The sequence below is a fragment of the Hoplias malabaricus genome, chromosome 1 (genome assembly GCF_029633855.1).
Source record: "Hoplias malabaricus isolate fHopMal1 chromosome 1, fHopMal1.hap1, whole genome shotgun sequence".
NCBI lineage: Eukaryota > Metazoa > Chordata > Actinopteri > Characiformes > Erythrinidae > Hoplias > Hoplias malabaricus.
In genome coordinates this window covers 39,534,254-39,553,327 of record NC_089800.1, presented here as the reverse complement: position 1 = coordinate 39,553,327, position 19,074 = coordinate 39,534,254, and the positions used below count along the sequence as shown (strand labels likewise).

The 19,074-nt window shown below is 37.6% G+C and overlaps 1 protein-coding gene across 1 annotated transcript in view; it reads right to left on the bottom strand.

Annotated features, from left to right (window-relative positions):
• Positions 1-1,763: 1,763 nt before the first annotated feature.
• Positions 1,764-19,074, bottom strand: part of snx19b (sorting nexin 19b) — a 41,706-nt gene continuing 24,395 nt past the window's right edge. The window contains exons 10-12 of the mRNA XM_066662528.1: positions 7,513-7,697; positions 5,174-5,261; positions 1,764-4,419 (exon numbers count right to left, since the gene is read on the bottom strand). Coding sequence (XP_066518625.1) covers positions 4,296-4,419; positions 5,174-5,261; positions 7,513-7,697 — 397 coding nt within the window. The 3' untranslated portion in view covers positions 1,764-4,295. The remainder of the gene's footprint in view (positions 4,420-5,173; positions 5,262-7,512; positions 7,698-19,074) is intronic.

Here is a 19,074-nt window from a genome sequence, read left to right as displayed (position 1 = left end):
TAAAGCAAGTTCACACAAGTCTTCTTTTTTTATTCATATTTTTAATTTATCCTCCTTAATTCAAAGTCTATTCAAATAGCTTACACTCCCCTTGTAAAACGACACTCCTACAGAGAACATAATTCTGCAGATTGTATTGGGCAAGTCTTCTATTAGAGGGGAAAATAAAAAACGTATTTAGGTTTGTCTTATTAATATGTAAATATATATTTGCCAAAAGTTGTTTTGTTCCTCTGTAGAGTGTATGAACTTTTCAGCTAGAAACACAATAAAACATTTGATCAAAGTCATCCAAACATTTGAACGAGTATATCGTCCACCCTCAGCCATGACTCATCCCAAAATAAATAAATAAATAATTTAAAAAAAGAGAAAATAACATCACTGACCTTTACCAAGCTGCCAACCATGAGTGTCCAGTCATTAGGAATGTGATAGTCATGCTGGCAGCACTGTGTCCCAGAAAAGCCCCAACGTTCCTCCAACTCAGGGTACAGTCCCACTCCAGCATCAGGCCTCCAGCAAACACAGAGGAGCAGATTAAATGTTTATGTCAAATAAACAGCCAGCACACTCCGGTTTCTTCAGTTGACTCTGAATATATTATATATATATATATATATATATATATATATATATATATATATATATATATATATATATATATATATATATTATATCTCTGAATGGGCTAAACCACAAATCCTCAGTCTCAGTAGGGCATCATATAGAAAATAATAATAAATAAAATTTTACTTGTAACACACTTTACAAGCTAATTGGAACTAATCTAAGTGGTACAAGGTAAAACATTTATGAGATCACCTTCACCTAGAAAGAATATGAAGATGTAACACCAGTTCAGACTGAGAAAAACATTATAAAGTTGTTGAAAAACGATACATCCCATTAGAAAATTAGAAACAAATATTGGGTTAATACCCCATATAACTTTAGAGTAAAAGCATCTTGGAAGTATTTGCTGGAACACTGGAACTTCTGTATGAGGACCTAAAGGCATTCAGCTACACACATTTTAGTGAGGCTGGGTGCTGATATTGGAAGATTAGTTCTGAACAACTCAACAAAAAAAGGTACTGCATGGTGCTCCATAACTCCAGAGAATACAGTTCCACGGCTCCACAGCCCAGCACTGAGGGGCTTTAAACTTTAAAAGAGCTACTCTCTTTGACTTTGCATCTACAAAGTGAATGAACAGGGTTTAAAAACTCAAGCAGCACTGCCGTGTCTATTGCATTCATAAAACCACAACACACACTAACATACTACCATCACGTTAGTGTCACTGCAGTGCTGAGAATGAATGAACACAAAGTATACCTGCTCTCTGGTGGTCTTGACCATTGAAGGACGAGTAAAATTGGGTAAACAAAGTTTGCCAAGCAACAGATGGACTTCAGTTTATAACTGAAGAACAACAAAGTCCTCCTCTGTTGGAGAATAGACAATGTAGAAACAGGGAGGTGGTCATAACATTATGGTTGACCGGTGTATTTTAACATGAATTTACCATCAGTAGGTTTAACATGTTTGATACCACATGTATTATATATCAAACTAAAGGTGTAGTAGCTTGTACAATTTTCCTTATGTAAGATCTGTGCTGTTCATTACCTTCTTCTTAGAGATCATACCTTAAAGAAAGCTGCTGTGATAATTTCTGCAGAGTCCTGGACACTGATGCTTCACCGCAAAATTTTACGAGGTAAATAAAATGTATTCAAAAAAGAAGTAACTGTGCAGTGCCTTGCAGCTTTATTTAAGTCACTATGTACATCAAAATATCGATCTCCAACCACAATAGCCCCTATATAATTACAATTACAAATAGCAACATTTAAGCCATACACACAAACAAAACTGACGGTACTGCCAATAAATTTGTGCTGCAATTATAGCATGTAAAGGTAAACCGTTTGTAGACTGTGCTAGATATTACAGGAGTATATTCACAATGAAAAGTGAAAATAACAATACTAAAGTACATCCTACCAATGTTCTAGTATGTAAAATTAAATTAAGAAATGAAAAGTTTTGAAAATGTAATCAAGAATTACAGCGGGAATGCAATGTAATGCGTAATGGCCACAATATTTATACCACATATACACATATATTATATATTAAGGCAGTTAATACAGCTATTAATGTTATAAAAAAGGCAACAGCCAAAGAAGAATGTAATGACAGCAGTGGTACACATGAAAAAATATATTCACTTCAGTATTTACATTTAATTACATAAATAAACAAGGAACAAGCTAAAATAGGCAGCAGATAAACAAAGACACCAGTTAATTAAGTGCATCTATTTTACCTCTATAATTACTTGCACTTTTCACAAAGACCTACCATATACACTATATGGAAACAATACAATAATAAAAATAAAAAAAAAATTAAATACCTGCATGACTGAAATTGTGGGAACAATCGCAGACTCCAACTAAAACGAGCACATCCTTTTTAACAAATGAGAGAATTACCATCATGGGAATGAGGAAAAATCTGTGGTCAGACTTTATGCCAGATGCACTTGTACTGCTAAACACAAAACATTACATTGTGTCTGGACTGCTGCAGTGCTGAAAATGACCCACCACCCAAATAATAACATGTCACTGGTGGTTTATTGTTGGTCCCTTACCCTGAATAGATAACAATTGCCATATTTGGATTATTAAAATTTTAATGTACAGCTGCAAAACAGGACCGTACAAATTTCCCTGGTGGGAAACTAAGCACTAAACGCTCCCATACAGTCATATAAATTTGTAAAGGAGTGTGTGTGTGCATATATATATATATATATATATATATATATATATATATATATAGAGAGAGAGAGAGAGAGAGAGAGAGAGAGAGAGAGAGAGAGAGAGAGAGAGAGAGAGCGCGTGTCAAGCCCGAAATAATTCATACCCCTGGCAAATTTTGACTTAAATTTACTTTTATTCAACCAGCAATTTTATTTTTGACCGGAAACGACACAGGCATCTCCCAGGAGATAATACGATGATGTACAAGAGGCATCATAGTGGAAAAAAATATTTCTCAGCTTTTATTCACATTGTAATATTATTTTAGTACATCATCGTATTATCTCCTGGGAGATGCCTATGTCGTTTCCGGTCAAAAATAAAATTGCTAGTTGAATAAAAGTTTTGAAGCACTTTTGAGGCAGTTCCTAAATGTGAGTATGATATATACTGTTTCTTGTAAAGCAATTGCTAAATGTGAATGAGTGAGCATGAGAGAGTGAATGAGTTGGATTTAAGGCAGTTATATTAGTATTTTGAAATGAGAAAAGGAAATAGTGTACTGTGCAAGTCAGAGATCACAATTCAGTCATTAAGTACAAGTTACTCAGTTACTCAGATGATGATCATTCATATAATGATTTTCTGTAATGTAAGTTTTAATTTTACCCTTTGACCCTTAAGAGATCCTGGGTTAAGACTCTCAGGCCCCTTTTATAAGGTAATCTGAGTCATATCATGTGTAAATAAAAGCCAGAAATAAGAAATATTGAAGAGCCAAGTCACAAGCCATGCACAGACAGACCACCAAGCACAGCATGACACAGAAAACACATGCCACATTAATGTGTTAACAACAAATTGTACAGTCAAGCACAATGCCATGAAAGTAAATCTTCCCTAAATATAAGGCAGGAAGATAAGACAGGAATATGCTTGTGAGGCTGGTAAACAAAGTCTCTGAGCAAAACTGGATTGGAGTGCTTCACTGTGCTGCCTTCATGGCAAAGGGCAAAATTGCTTGCAAGACTTGTAAACTTAGACCTGACCTAGGAAGGTCAGCAACAAAGCAGGGAATAAGGCAGGAAAATGCTGGACTCTAACTTCCAATCTGTTCAATGTTGTTATCAAGCTTGATATAGCATTTCAGAGATGGACTGTAGTCTGGCCCATCTGTAAAATGTTTAGCCCAAAGCTTGAGCAGGAAGAAGATGGATAAGGATTTGCAAAGGCAGCTGAGAATTGGCTAATTCGAATCCGGTACCGGGGTGTTTTGGAGATCAGGCTTGGACTGATAAAATACAAAACAGGTGGGCAGTAATCAGAGTTAGGCCGGATGCATGTAGTGTGTTTCAGACCCAGAAACGTAAGGGCTAAATTAAAGTCAGACCTCAAAGCATCCACCAAGTCCATCGTCTGCTCGCTCACTCCACTGTACCTTCGTGTCTGACCACCGAGTGTGTGACATGTTTGTACAAACGCATGTGTGTTCCATGGTGATGCCTTCCAGAGCTGCTATGGTGGGAGTTTCTCAGCATTTTTGGAGAGACTGTGGATCAGGGTTTTCTGAAAGTCTTCGTCAGAAGTCTCAGGGAGCAGGAACTCAATGAGCTGCTCCCACACACAGTAGACCAGATGCCTGAGCACAGTCATAGTGACCAGTTAGACACACCAATGTACGCCATAATGTCATTTACACACAATATCTTACTATACCACTAGTCATCAACCCTTCACATGGAGATCTACCATCCTGGAGAGTTCAGTTTTTCAGAGGGGCATCTGCAACAAATTCTTTATACTGGTTGGAACATGAGGAAAAATAAAATCCACAGATTTCATACAAAAGTAGAACTTGGATGTGACATCTGTATAATTCTAACAAGCATTCTACAAGTAATAATTAAATCATGAAATTGTTTATCTAAACTCCTAACAATTAAGGCCACCATTTTTTTAAATATTAATTTTCATTGTCAGTAAAGAATCAATAAATTATCACAAGAAAATTAGATAATAATCGCTCACGCTCTACAAATTTTATTATATTATTCTTGTCCTACACTGAGGACAGGTCATATAAATGTGGGTAACATTGTACAACAATGTACAACAATCCTCAAAGTGCCACCAACACTATCAGGTAGCCAATCAGCGTTTATCTGACACACAGCTCTGCACATTTTGGCAGTGTGCACAAAAGGCTTTTGAATTATTTGACTTGAGTGACTGATTTTTACTAAGTGTTAGGCATACACACACTTAAGAACCCATTGCTCTGTACATGTAGGGTTTGTTATAATTATTTTCTAGAAGAAACATTGGTGCACATTGCATAATGCAACTGATTGCACTATTGATTGTTCCATCTGTGTGTGTGTTCTGAGACAGACCTGTTTATGTTAGGATCCTGGATAGAGTCCAGCACTGTCTGCCAGGAGAGCTTGTACTTCTCGGAGCCCAGCATATCTGAGAGCAGATCTGTAAACACAGCAGACAGCACTGTCATACGCTCGTGCAACACATTTAGGGAGTGCTGAGTGAAGAGGGCAAAATGTTTTACTGCCACAGTGAGATGATGGAGACCATATATTGCATATTCACAGATCTGGTACATAAATCTGTGTGATTTTTTTGGGCACGTGTCAAGCTTTTCAAATTTTCAAAAAAAAATTAATTCATTCATTCACTCATTCATTATCAGTAACCGCTTATCCAGTTCAGGGTCGCGGTGGGTCAAGAGCCTACCTGGAATCATTGGGCGCAAGGCGGGAATACACCCTGGAGGGGGCGCTAGTCCTTCACAGGGCAACACACACACACACATTCACACACACACACCTACGGACACTTTTGAGTCGCCAATCCATCTATCAACTTGTGTTTTTGGACTGTGGGAGGAAACCCACGCGGACACGGGGAGAACAGACCAACTCCTCACAGTCAGTCACCCGGAACAGGAATCGAACCCACAACCTCCAGGCCCCTGGATCTGTGCGCCTACCTGCTGCGCCACCATGCTGCCCTCAAATAAAAATGGCATTCTTTTATGCAAAAATGAGTAACTATATATGGGAAAAAATATTAATGCTGATGGAACAAAGCGTTTTGCATTTTTACATAATTTGTAAATAACAGCTGCCATTTTCATTGTGAGACATTGTAAAACCACTAGGAGTAAAACTTTTCAATTAACTTCCACTTAAGATTAAAGGAGCAACAAGCCATTTTACCACCAGAGATCTTTCTTCTTCTTCTTCTTCTTCTTCTTCGAGCTGCTCCTGTCAGGGGTCGCCACAGCAGATCCGCACCATCAAACTGGCACAGTTTTTACACCAGATGCCTTTCCTGACACAGCCCTCCCTATTTATCCAGGCTTTGGGACCGGCACTACAACTTGATGCATTCCAGCGGCTACATACACACAATCACACCTATGAATAATCTTCCTACCAGCGTGTATTTTTGTACTTTGGGAGGAACTGGACCACCCTGAGGAAACCCACACAGAAACGGGGAGAACTAATTGAGGTACATTAGGAGCGAAACACCTGAGCACTTGTGACAGTGATCTGATAAAAAGTCATTTCCCTTATTCTATTCTATTTTCTACACAGACCCTCTGTCCTCCATGTTTGTTTTCTGGAGAAGGCTTTTCGTAGGAGGCGCACAGTCACAGAACCAGGAGATCTCAGCCAATAGCATTCGAGCAATGCCTAACGAGTCCACTGGTCAGAAAGTTTAGGTGATTTCTGAACAATGCCCGCCCCTGGCTCTAGAGATGCACAAATTAACTTTGTACCACACTGACTGAGATACTTGCAAAATAGAGCACGCGGAAGCCAGATATTCAAGCAGACGGATTCATTGACTTTTGTGTTTGTGCAAGACAAATATCACCCAGGTAATAAACATAAACAGGTGTGTAGCTTGCATTGCACAGATTCACATACTGGTTTGCAAATGTGCAAATTTGCACATGTTTTATATGAGTGTGTGAATGCATTTTGCATCATATTTCCTGCTGCAACTCTAGCAAAACTGTGAGCGAATGATATTTTTGTACTTGTGTGTGTAGAATTTGTGCACCTGCAATGAAGGATTTGTGAAGGTGTAATTTTGAAGTTGTATTTGTGGGAGAGGAAAAATATCCGACAGGTTTGCCACTCCTAAAGCAATTTTTCCTGTCACTTCAAATTTACTGACACTCGTGTGACAGTATTTTCTAAAACTACAAATTCCACTGTCACAGGTGCTCAGGTGTTTTCCTCCTAATATTCCTCCATAAGAATATTGCTTCACACACACCAATCTCCTCACCTACAGTCACCCGAAGCAGGGCTCGAACCCACAACCCCAGGACCCTGGAGCTGTGTGACAGCGAAACTACCTGCTTCGGCACAGAGACACCCTTTTACCACCAGAGATAATAAACAATATTTCTGAATGTGATAGTGTATTATTTTATGACATTCTACTGAAATGAGATGTAGAGTCAATATGCCTTGGAATCTCTAAATTAACCTGTCTGTGCTCAGTCTCCTTCCTCCATGTCCCTGTTAATCCTTGATATACAAATGAACGTATATCAATGTAGTATAACGCATACTACCATAGAATGGGTCTCCTGTTCATTTCTTCATGGATCAAAATGCAGTCATCTTAATATTTAGCTTTAAGAAATGTGTGTATTAATTTCTACCATTATTGAATGAAAAATGAATAGCTCTACCTGGCACAAGATTCATCAAGCACTGCAGAGACTGCTGCTTAGTTTCGTCTTTCTGCTGCTGAGTGCGATGAGGTCTTGGCTGGGTGGGCAGGTGCCCCCCTGGCCACACAGCATCTTGCAGCACCTGTAGATAAGTCACCCAGTACTGCGTACATGTCAGATTAGCCACACCCACATCTAGCCACCTGCACAAAATAAAACACAACAGTACAAAATGAAAACAAATTTCAAAACGAATGGCTGAAAACTTACATACCAACTGCCAGAAAGAATCACAAATCTACATGGGTCTTGTAGAAAATATTTTAAGCTAAATATATTCAAACCGCATGATGGAAATACACATTAGAGTTTGTCAATGTGACAACACACAAACTCTTTCAAAAACAATAAATACTATTGGCTTGGATTTTTGGATTGCTGTGAACATATGCTGCTGAATTAGTTTTTGACAGAAGTGCACAGATTTACTGAATGGGAAGGCAGTAAAATAAGAGAATTGCACAGAAACAAACAAATCATCCCCAGGAGGAGGACAGGGATGGAAACAAGGAAATGTATAAAACACGTTCTTGGCTTTGGTTCTTTCAAGACATTTCTCCAACATGAACTTGATGAATGCTATTTAAGACCACACTTTAAGGGCCACATTTTAAGGGAACGTCTATGCATCTTTTAAGGTATAATGGTGTATTTGAGATGGGAAAATGACTGTTGTTTGTACGTGGCTGAAATCAAACTTGTCTGTAATTTTTTATTCACTGTTTGAATTACCGCAGAAACTAGTGTGTAACTTTTTTAGTTTTTTTAGTTTTGTAGCACTTTCAGTATTGCAGTTAGCCATCTCTAGAATTTGGAGACATTTTCACCTTTAGTGGTCTGAAACAGCAAAAATAAGTCAACATTACCTAACTATGGAGCAGGACTAGAGCAATATCCTTATTTCAGTTTGGCTTTTTAAAGTTTAGAGTTCTCTCCATTGTCTAAAAAAACTCCAGATGCCTCTGCTATGAGTAGGCAGAGAAAGAGATGAATCGTAGCATCGTAAAAACCCATTAGACTAGTTTTCAGCATGCAAACAGACTGCAGCAAATGGTGACCAAACATCATTTGAATTTTGTAAATCGTGTTTGTTAATTACATTTATTGTAAATGATATTGAACATAAGGCAACACGTTCTAACAGTGATTAGGAATTACTTGCTGTTGCGTTTGTATCTTACTATGCAGTGTCGTTTTATAAGCACAGCAACAATGATATATAAAAACCTTTTTTGTTACGAAGTCTTTAGGGGCCTTTTTTTATTATTTACATGACCTGGCATAAGGAAAGACAGTGTTTCACCAATGACTGAATCTCTTTTACACTTTCCACAAACAGACTGTTCCAATCTAGCATCAATAACAAACAAAGAAGTGTTTAGCTCATGTGCATTGATGTCAACACATTCTGCAAGTTCAAATTTCTCCTCATTTAAAGTAGAGTTTCAAGTTTATTCCACACAGCATACAAACACAGCTATGCTCATCTATTTGACAATGCACCCCACTTCACTGACAGGCTTACATAAAGCCATTACATAAAGCTCTACCACACACACACATAACCCCATAAACAACACGACCTCTAAGATTAGAGCTGTAACCAGTTTGTTAATTCTGCTCAGAATATGAAGGAGTCCCCTGAGAAATGTTTGGGTCATGTAGGGTGCTGTGTTTTATGTCAGGGGAGCAGTGTATTGTGCTGCAGCTCTCTGGTGAAGGAGTCTGGGAACAGCCCCGGAAGATTGAGTGATAGCTCTTTCAGCCTCAAACTTTGTTTAGTCTTCATTGAGTTGCCGATGGCAGGCAAGGCCAGACGTGAATTTCTCTGTGTGAAAAGACACAATGTCCTATTCCATGGAAGGATTACACAATGCTTTTTACAATTAAATGCACAATAGAACTGTGCAAAACTCTGTTTGGTTTTCAGTCCAATTTAAATAAGAAGCCAGTGAAAATGAGTGTAGGAGATACATATTTCTATGGTCTGGGTTGTGTTTTGGTGGTTTTCCAATACACGGCACATACACCAATTTATAGTACAACTGTACTCTTTTTCTGGTACCTGGTTGGTTTTCCAATATCGCTCCCTCCCGAATTATAGCCGGCGATGTCACAAAACACTGTCACTAATGGGAACAGCAGGCTTTGGGAACCATAACAAGGGTGGCAGTAACACTGAGCATTGTTTACTCTTACTCTTACTGTGTATTTTCCTGCTGTTTTTTGTTTACTGGGATTTGAACATGGTTAAATTTATCATTTCAGATGGATACATTTTTCCTTACAAGTTGCACCATCCAGCTCTCATTGGATCCATTAGAATTTTTCCCAAGCCCCCAATTTAAGGAAAAGTTTGAACATATTCAAAAGTGCACAGTGTACTTTTTGAAGCTGCCATTTCGATCTCTACTATAGCTTGGATATATTACAAATGGTTAGTTTATGCTGGATGTCTGCATTCCGTTGTGTAGAATGACAATTCTCTCTGGCCAAACTGTGCTCTGCAAGGTTTACACATCACGGCTTATTCCCTACTGGATCAGCTTGGAACCACAAGTTAGCAGATATTTAAAAAGTATGCTGTTCCAGGTACCAGATTTTCTTAATGGAACTGAGCCTAATCTAGTTTTTGTCGATACCATACAAAGGAAATGGATCTCTATGTATAATGTAGTTCATTTAGGCTACAGATAGCAAGCCCCCCCCCCAAAAAAATAAATAAATAAATAAAACAAATAAAAAAATAAAAGACAATGCAGTGTAGATATATTAAAACATTCGGAACAGTCTTGGATATTCGGCTTGGACAAATGTATAGTTACTTTTTTTTTCCCATCAACATGGGAAACAGAGGACATAAAGAAATCTTGAATTGCAAGGGTGGGCTGACATTTTTTAAAGAACGGTTGAAAATACAATTAGTATGGCTTCAGATTTATTAGTACTATATTTTTAAGTAATGAATTTTATATTTTGTGTATAATCTGGATAGATTTATATCATCTTTTTTTGTGTCGTGCTGTCTGATAATACTGCCAAGAATTAACATACAAATAATGAAAACTACAGGAGCAAGGAGGGAAGCCTGGGTGGTTAAACCCCAAGAGGTTTGGCATAGGATCCAGGAGAAAAAGTACCAGACCTAGATCCCTTGATAAGCTTAGCCACAGACCTGTCATCAACTGGAACAAAATTGGATAAATAAATATTAACTGGGGGTTAGGAAACTGGAGTATCTGCCGCTAGCGTGCTGTTAAAATTTTGAACAGATATTGACAACAATTGCATTAAAGAATTTTAAAAAGTTACTGCAGAAACTAGGTGATGCAGCTAGTGGACAGCTATTGGCAGACAGCAATAACTTACTGACAGTAACAACACAGGCTCTTGGACTTTCCTAGAAACTGCTGATGGCAGCTGTTTTACAGTCAGTCTTGGCCATTTCAAAGCATCCTCATTTCTAATGACATGATTTTCTAAGCTAATGCAAAAAAAGCATTAATATAACAAAAAATTAAGAAAAGAACTTAACGTAGAATATTGTATACTTCAGAATTTCATGTATCCAGTCATAGCATTTTTTTAAGACGTTTTCAGTTACCACATATTCAGACTCAGTAATTCCAAACCAATTCTTGGATTCTTTGGATTCATAGTGTTGAAATGCCTTCTTGCAGTGAACAGAGCATAAGAACATCTACCCTGTATCTACACTCACTGTCCATTTTATCAGCTCCACTGATCATATAGAAGCACCTGTTTCTTTACATACTTTTTAATCCTTGTGGTGGCAACAAGGCTTTCCCAGGCCATCCGGTGGAAGCTGTGGGGGAACAGAGGTGCCTTGGTTTTTTTAAACTTAAATGTCTAAACAAAGGTAATAATAATAATAATACTAAAAGGAGCAATCTGTAATATATTTTCTGAACTTGGTCATAAAACGTCCAGGGTGTGTGGTCATGAATTAAGGAAACAGGCTAGATTGAATCACTAACATCCCTGAGAGACAGTATATTCCATTTGAGAAGTGAACAGTCCACAGATGCGCTCTACTGGAATTTCAGCCTCAGTTCCTACAATCTTTCCAATCCCACCACATTGCTATGTCCATGAAATGAACAAGTGAGTTAATGTTATATTTTACCAGACTTGAATATGAAAATTCTGAATAAGAAAAAGGATCTGCCTCCTAAAATGCCTTTCAAAATGGAGGTAAATATTTAGTGACATCACATACAATTGCTTTGTGGGTTTTAAATGGATAAAGTGGAATATCAGTTGCCTCAAAATGTTTCAAAATCTATAGCGCTCTTACGGTGGAACCATTGGTGAACAAAGCCATTAAGACTCGTAAATGATGAATGAATTGAATGAATTGTATTTATTGTCACATACAAAGTTATACAAGTACAACATTGCAGCGAAATGATTTTTTCGTCTGTCCACTCGCCCAACAGGGGTTAGGTCTGCGCAACAGACGCGACGGCAGCAGATGCACCGCGCCATCTTACAGTTAGAAAAAAGACAGCAGGGTTACAACAGGGAAGAGGATTATAAAAATAGAAGGTATCATACTGTGCCTTAAGAAGCAGTGTGTGATCTTGAAAAAAACAACACCTTTAGCACACAAAGCAATACACACAAATAGTTTCATTGATGTAGACAAAAGCAGTAGGAGGCATGTTCAAGGGGGAAAGGGGTTCAGTTTGTGAAAATGACCAAGAATGTAGTAGCGGTCACGTGTCACGTAAATGGACACATGTAAGGTGGAATGAAATGTTTGACTACAAATTGTGCATAAGAATCTAATATACACCTCCTAAATATCATTTATTGTAGAAGGGATAATTTATAAGTAAAACCAGGCTTGTCTAGTCGAAATATTTAAGATGGATTTGAAGAGTTTTTTAGCATTGGTAAAAACTCTTATGTAGGTAGATGTATTAGTGAAACAATGAACAAACGCTTTAAATGCTTGGTGTCAGTATTACAGATTTCTCCTTTAAAAAATTAAATTAAATGAAAAAAGTAAAATTATAAGAAATAATGTTTATCAAGTACATCTACACACAATGCATCATGACTGCATTGTTGACAGTTTAGGCGTTCAGAGAACATTTAATATATCCCCAAACTTTTGCAAAACCAATAATCGGGTATATACTATAATAACACTTAAAAACATCTGATGTAACTTGATGGAAGAGAAAGTAGTGATCAACAGTAGTACATTTATTCCACTAATGGCATAACTGAAGTTTATGAAGTGCAGCTCATTTAGACTGGCACAGTCTTTGAAAGGGGACACAAGACATTAGTGAGGAATGCATTGCTCAAACCAACAGTAGTGGAAAAAAGTGGGTCTATGGGCAGAAGTAAGCCAATAAAGCTTAAACAGCTCTTTTCAGAGGTTAATGGGAGCCTTGATTTCTTCTGACACTCCAAAAACATAAGCATGATAAGTATATTCCATTTGGAGCCTTGCCTAATTGGCATCTGAGATTTTATTGGAAAAAGTGATACAGCTAGAGTAGTCAGGATGGGTGGGCACTGGAACTGGAATGAAGGCTTAATTTAGAGCACCACAGACAGCAAACACATCGTCTCTGACACTGCAGAGAGAGTGTAATTCTGAGAATCAACAGCAAACCTCACTATATGCACATTCATTTCTCGTTAGTCAGCGGCTGTTAGAGTATTCAACGAACAGACAATAAAAATCTTATAAAATATACTTCAAGTGAGAGGTGATCTGTTTAATTTTGGGGTAATCATTTAATTTTTATATTATTATATTATAATATATATATTTATATATATATATATATATATGTGTGTGTGTTATTCTTGTGGTACATCAGAATTATGGTACACAGAACTTTACACTGGTGCTTAAAAGTTTCTATATTTCTGCATAAAACTGACTTAAGTCATTACATTTTCTCAAAAGTCCTAACAGTAGATCTACAGAACTAAATCAAATTCCTTTATTGAGGATAACGAAGATCAGTGTACCCACTCACAAATGATTGTTATCCAACCTGACTCTAATTCTCCTTCAAATGATCTGGTCATCCTAAGATTTCACATATTTTCCTCTTACAGATATGTGATATTTCAACATTTTCCTCAATAAATAAATTACCAGCTGTCATATTTTTATCTTGTTTTGACTTGGTTCTCTTTATCCACTTTTGTGATTTGTGTGTTAATCTGTTGAAGACTTATATCAAATTTATTTCTTGATCCCCTCCCTACATGCCAAACAGAAGCCTGCATACCTACTCTGGTCCCCCACTTCACAGCCATTATTAATCAGTTATTGCTCCATGACCCCTCAATCTACAAATTTGCAGCAGTAACTCCAATCCTCAAAAAACCTACTCTTGATCAGAATAACTTAAATAACTTTCGCCTTATCGCTGGCCTCCTGTTCCTATCAAAAGTTCTTGAAAGAGTAGTGGCTAGCAAACTTAAGACCTTTCTTGAATCAAATAACCTTTTGATACACTTCAGTCTGGTTACTGTCCATTTCACAGTACCGAAACTGCCCTGGTCAATGTAGTCAATGACTTGCTGGTAACTGCAGATACTGGCGGCCTTAGTATTTCCGTTCTGTTAGATCAAAGTGCCACTTTGGATACAGTAAGCCACTCTGTACTCCTTTCAAGTCAATCAGACCGCACCTATAAGACCGCAAATGGTATGTCACTCTTTCTGGTTATTGTTCTGTCACATCCACTGTTACACAAGGTGTCCCTCAAGGCTCTGTGCTGGGACCCTTGTTATTTATTCTTTACATTCATCTGTCGATTTAACTTGGACTTTCATTGCTGCACAGGCAAGTCCCAAATTTATCTTCAGACCAAGACCATTACTAACTCACCTCTCCATAATTTAGAATCATGTCTTTTAGAAATTAGAAACTGGATAAATAACAACTCATTAAAGTTAAACAGTTATCAGTTCAAAAGACATCTCTTAATGTCAGTCATTTCAATCTCTCTATTGGTGATGTCATTGAGTCTCCTTCTATTACAGTTTGAAACCTATATTTGACTCCACCCTTAAATTTGATCTACATGTTAAGTCCCTTGTTAAAACTTAATTCTTCTATTTACAAAACATAGCAAAAATCAGATCGTCCCTCTATCAGTCTGCTGCTGAAAAACTCAATCATGCATTCATCTCAAACTGTCATGATTACTGTAACTCTCTCCTCTCTGGTATTAATTCCTCTTCTCTCCATAAGCTCCAGATGGTTCAGCACTCAGCAGCCTGCCTTCTTACCCACACCCGCTCACATCAACACATTACATCTGTCCTTTATAACCTTCACTGGTTCCCTGTTAAATACCGTATTCAGTTTAAAATCCTGTTGCTCACGTACAAAGCCTTAAATAAACTTGCCCCTTCCTACCTCTCAGACCTTCTTCAGCCCTAAAGACTCTCCCGCACCCTTAGATCTTCCACCACTGGCTGCCTATCCATTCCCAACCTTCGCAGCACAGGGAACCGGGCTCTCTCCAGTGTCACTCCCCGTCTCTGGAACTCACTTCCGTCACAAATCCAGCAGTCAAACATTCTGTTTTATTTTAGGTCCCAGCCATAAATCAGCAATTCTCCCTTGTATTCAACCTCCCAGTTTCTTGAATATTTGTGTTTTTTTTATGTCGTCTATCTGTCTCTACCTTTCCTGTAACTTGTAAGTGTCTTTGAGTTCTTTAAACATGTAATGTATTACTATTGTTAAACAACATTTTTCCCCCTCAAACCTGCTGTTCCACTGTAAAAGCAGTGCAGTCACAAAGCTTCTGAACATAAACAAACAAGACAACAGCAGTTACCCAGAATCTTCAACATTGCCTGTAAGCACGACTGTACCAATGTGTTGCATAAATAACTACATTTTTCTTCTAATAAAAAATGTACATAAAGGTAATATACAGTAATTCTAAGAATAGATAACTATTCCACCTTGTAAATACAAGTTATTGTTCCATCATACAAGTTGGAGGAAATCTTATAAACATTTCAATATTGTCTGGTTTCAGCAATATTTGTAGTAGTGTCATCAGTACAAATAGACGTTACTGAAGTGTTTACATAATTTCAAGAAATTCACAAATCAAAACATTCCTAAAGAAAAAGGGCTTACAGAAAACTAACAAAGCATGTTTGTTAGCATCTGCCTGTGGCTTTCATGTATGATGCATTTTATCATCAGTTTTCAAATTCAGATATGTGGACAGATCACTTGATACTACAGATGCCAGTCTTGTTTTATTTATGAAAGCATGAAGCACAAACAAGGCCACATGAAGTATGAGTGTGTAAAAGGCATTCAGTGGAAAGGGGGGGGGGGTGTCATTAATTCTCTACTTTAGCCCAGTGCAGGTGTCTCCAGCAGGTGCCTATCCAAACTAATTACTCTGAAAACTAAATACAGGGAATAAGGCAACTGTTTCAGAATAAGACTTACCAAATGGAACATGATGGTCTGTATGAGCAGCCAAGGGTTGTATTGCATCAATTCATCTTATGGAGTAATCAAACTTTGAAAAGAGTCTGGGTCAAGAGCCAGTCTATAAAAAAAAGTCATTACCTACAAGCAGACTGTTTTAATGCCCGGGAGAATTGCTAGAATAAAACAGAGCACCTTTCCCCAAGTCCAGCTGAAATGGATGATCTAAAATGCATCCATCTCCATTAAAGGAAAAACTGTTGTTGTACAAACCCTGGATAAACTGGGACAGAAACTGAAATGCTAAAAAGAGAAAGCAATACATATTTCCTCAAACGAAGTTTGTTGCAAAAAAAAGTCCCAACATTATGTTTCCTTTCACAGTAAATAAATCATGTAGGAATTGAAGACACCAGTTGGTCTAAAACTAGATCTTGAATTCATCCTTGCTCATAAAAAATTAAGCTTCCCCTTGTTTCTGATTTTTATTTATATATTGATTAAAAAATTTTTAGCTAAGAATGATTATACCATCTATTTAACATATTCATTTTCTATATTTTTATACATATGTCAATGATGAAATCTTCAGAAAACAAAAACAAATACTGAGCACAGAGCCATTACTTCCAATGGAAATTGGAGTCTATGCTCAGCATGATGTCTTTTGACCCATCTCTTCTTGTCTCAAGGTGTGAACGCCGGCGTGATCAGTGACTACTAGATGTTAAGATATTTTTGGAGCAAGTTACCATGTTTTTAGCCTATACTGCCCCTACCTCAAAGGCAGGTATCAACACAAAGAAAGAGATAAAGGTTAAAATATCTCGTCTTTGCACTTATTTCATTTATACACCAGAAACTTGGATACACTGCTTTCTGTTTTCATCTGAAACATTTTTTTGGAACTGGCTTTATTAAACAATGCAGGCTTTACCCTCGAATGTCAAGGGCACCTTGGTATGGATGGCTCTGTTCCTAAACAATGTTTTCTGATGTACGTAATAAAGACAAATAAATGAGTATGTATTTACAGATACTGATCAATGCATGCAGGTCTGTTAGCTATATGTGTTGGGGAAGGTGTCTCCAGATGGACCCGATAGCAGTAGCTGAAAAATGTGAAGCATAATAAATGCAGCCCTCAGCAAGGACAATAAAATATTCAAGACACAATCACCTGGAAATCATTTTCAGAAATCAGGTCGCAATCAACAGAACAACAACTTTAGAGAGCATTACATAGCCAAGGGTTTGTGGAAATTTTTTATGTGAAATAGAGTGCAATAATAGGGAGTTTGTCCCCTTTTCCTGCTGCAAGACTTTTGTGTAAAGGCTTCAGGCTGGATGTTGGAACATTGTAAGGATTTGATGGCCTTCAGCCACAAAACTTTTACTGAGGTCAGGTAGTGATTGATTGGTTGATTGAGTGGTTGATTAGTTCTGGATCACAAATATCATTCCAACTTATAATTGGAGCTCACCCTCAGAGAATGCTTCACAGCCTAAAGCTGGGGGGCTTTATACTGTTCTTGTGGACTGTGCATGGTGGTTATATGCAGCTTGTCCAGACCATCCATATCATTTCATTATTTTATACATGGAGACTGTATAAACTTTGTGCACTCTGTCTGTATCTAGAATGTTTTAGACTTAAAATATATGAAGGGCTTCTATAAACACTTCATAACATAATGAACCCAACCAATCTTCTTAATGTCTTCTTACAGCACTAAGTACATTATTTGATTAATCTGAACAAGCATATTTAAACGGTTTCATTTGGCAAATGTAAGTGCACAACATAACAGCCAAGCACAAAAAGACGGCATTCAAGTACAAATCAAGTTCTAGTGGAACATGAGGGGGAAAATAGATGGCTTAGCAGTGCAGAAACAGTATCATACAGCTGGAACTCAGGTTTGAGTTCCAGCTGAACTTCTGGTGTACGTGGCCAAAGTTCCCTAAGGATGGAGATGTCCAAGTTTTACTTGAGTGGAAAAAAAGACAAGTGGCTGGGGCTTGACATTCTCTAAAAAAACATATTACAGTGCTTAGCGAATCTAGTTGTCGGCTAACTTGAGACAAAGACCAAATGTGTTTTGCACCAAAAGCAAATACCAGATATTCTGCTCATAAATGTATGCATGTTATGTATGTAACTGGAGTGAAATCCTACAGAGTGGACTCATCTTTTAAAACCACAGATAAATATATTATCAGGAGGTGTAAAAAGATGGTTTTAAGGAGACCTCTGTTACAACACAGATTGAGGTTCAAGCTTCAAAAAATTTTACCTAAATACAGGCTGCATATCAATAACAAAAATTGTAAGTACAAAACAATTTCCATAAATGTTGAGCAAAATGAAAATAAAAAAAGAATGCAATGATATGTTCATTGCCAGGGGTTGGGTGCAAATACTGAAACAGTTTGAGAATCACAGTCTTAATGTAAAATAGCAAAGGATTTTCATCCACAGGACATAGTAGCAGTAAAATCTTCTGAGAATTTGCAGAAAACTGGCCAAGCTGTAATATTCAACATGCAGGGATGATGCAACACAATGGTACACATGTCCCTGTCCCAACTTCAGGGCTGACAGTGGAAAAAATTCTTCAGCCTGACCTTTTTTCCACGCCCGGGAGGTGAGCAAATGTGGGATGCTATATATGCGGGACACTTATAACACAATTTGTGTTATATAAATAGCCCGTGTATAACACTGACCATCATTATTGTCAAGTGGGGTCCAGGGGTATGCTCCCCTGGGAGAAAAAAAATTAAAATAGCCCGTTAAATGATAGATTCTGGTGAATATTGTGGAAATAAATGGACAACATTCTGACACGAAATGAACAAACACAATATAAGCCTTTATTTCAATAGCATCTTTGTGCAGAACATCAGAGCACTTGGGACCCTGGGCCTGGTAGGCCTCTTCAGTAATCCATCCCTGCTTTTAACTAGTAACTTACTTGCTTGTATAGCATACTGAAACTACAGATAAAAATAGCCATTCCAAGAGAAGTCAGTAGGTGGCAATTATATTA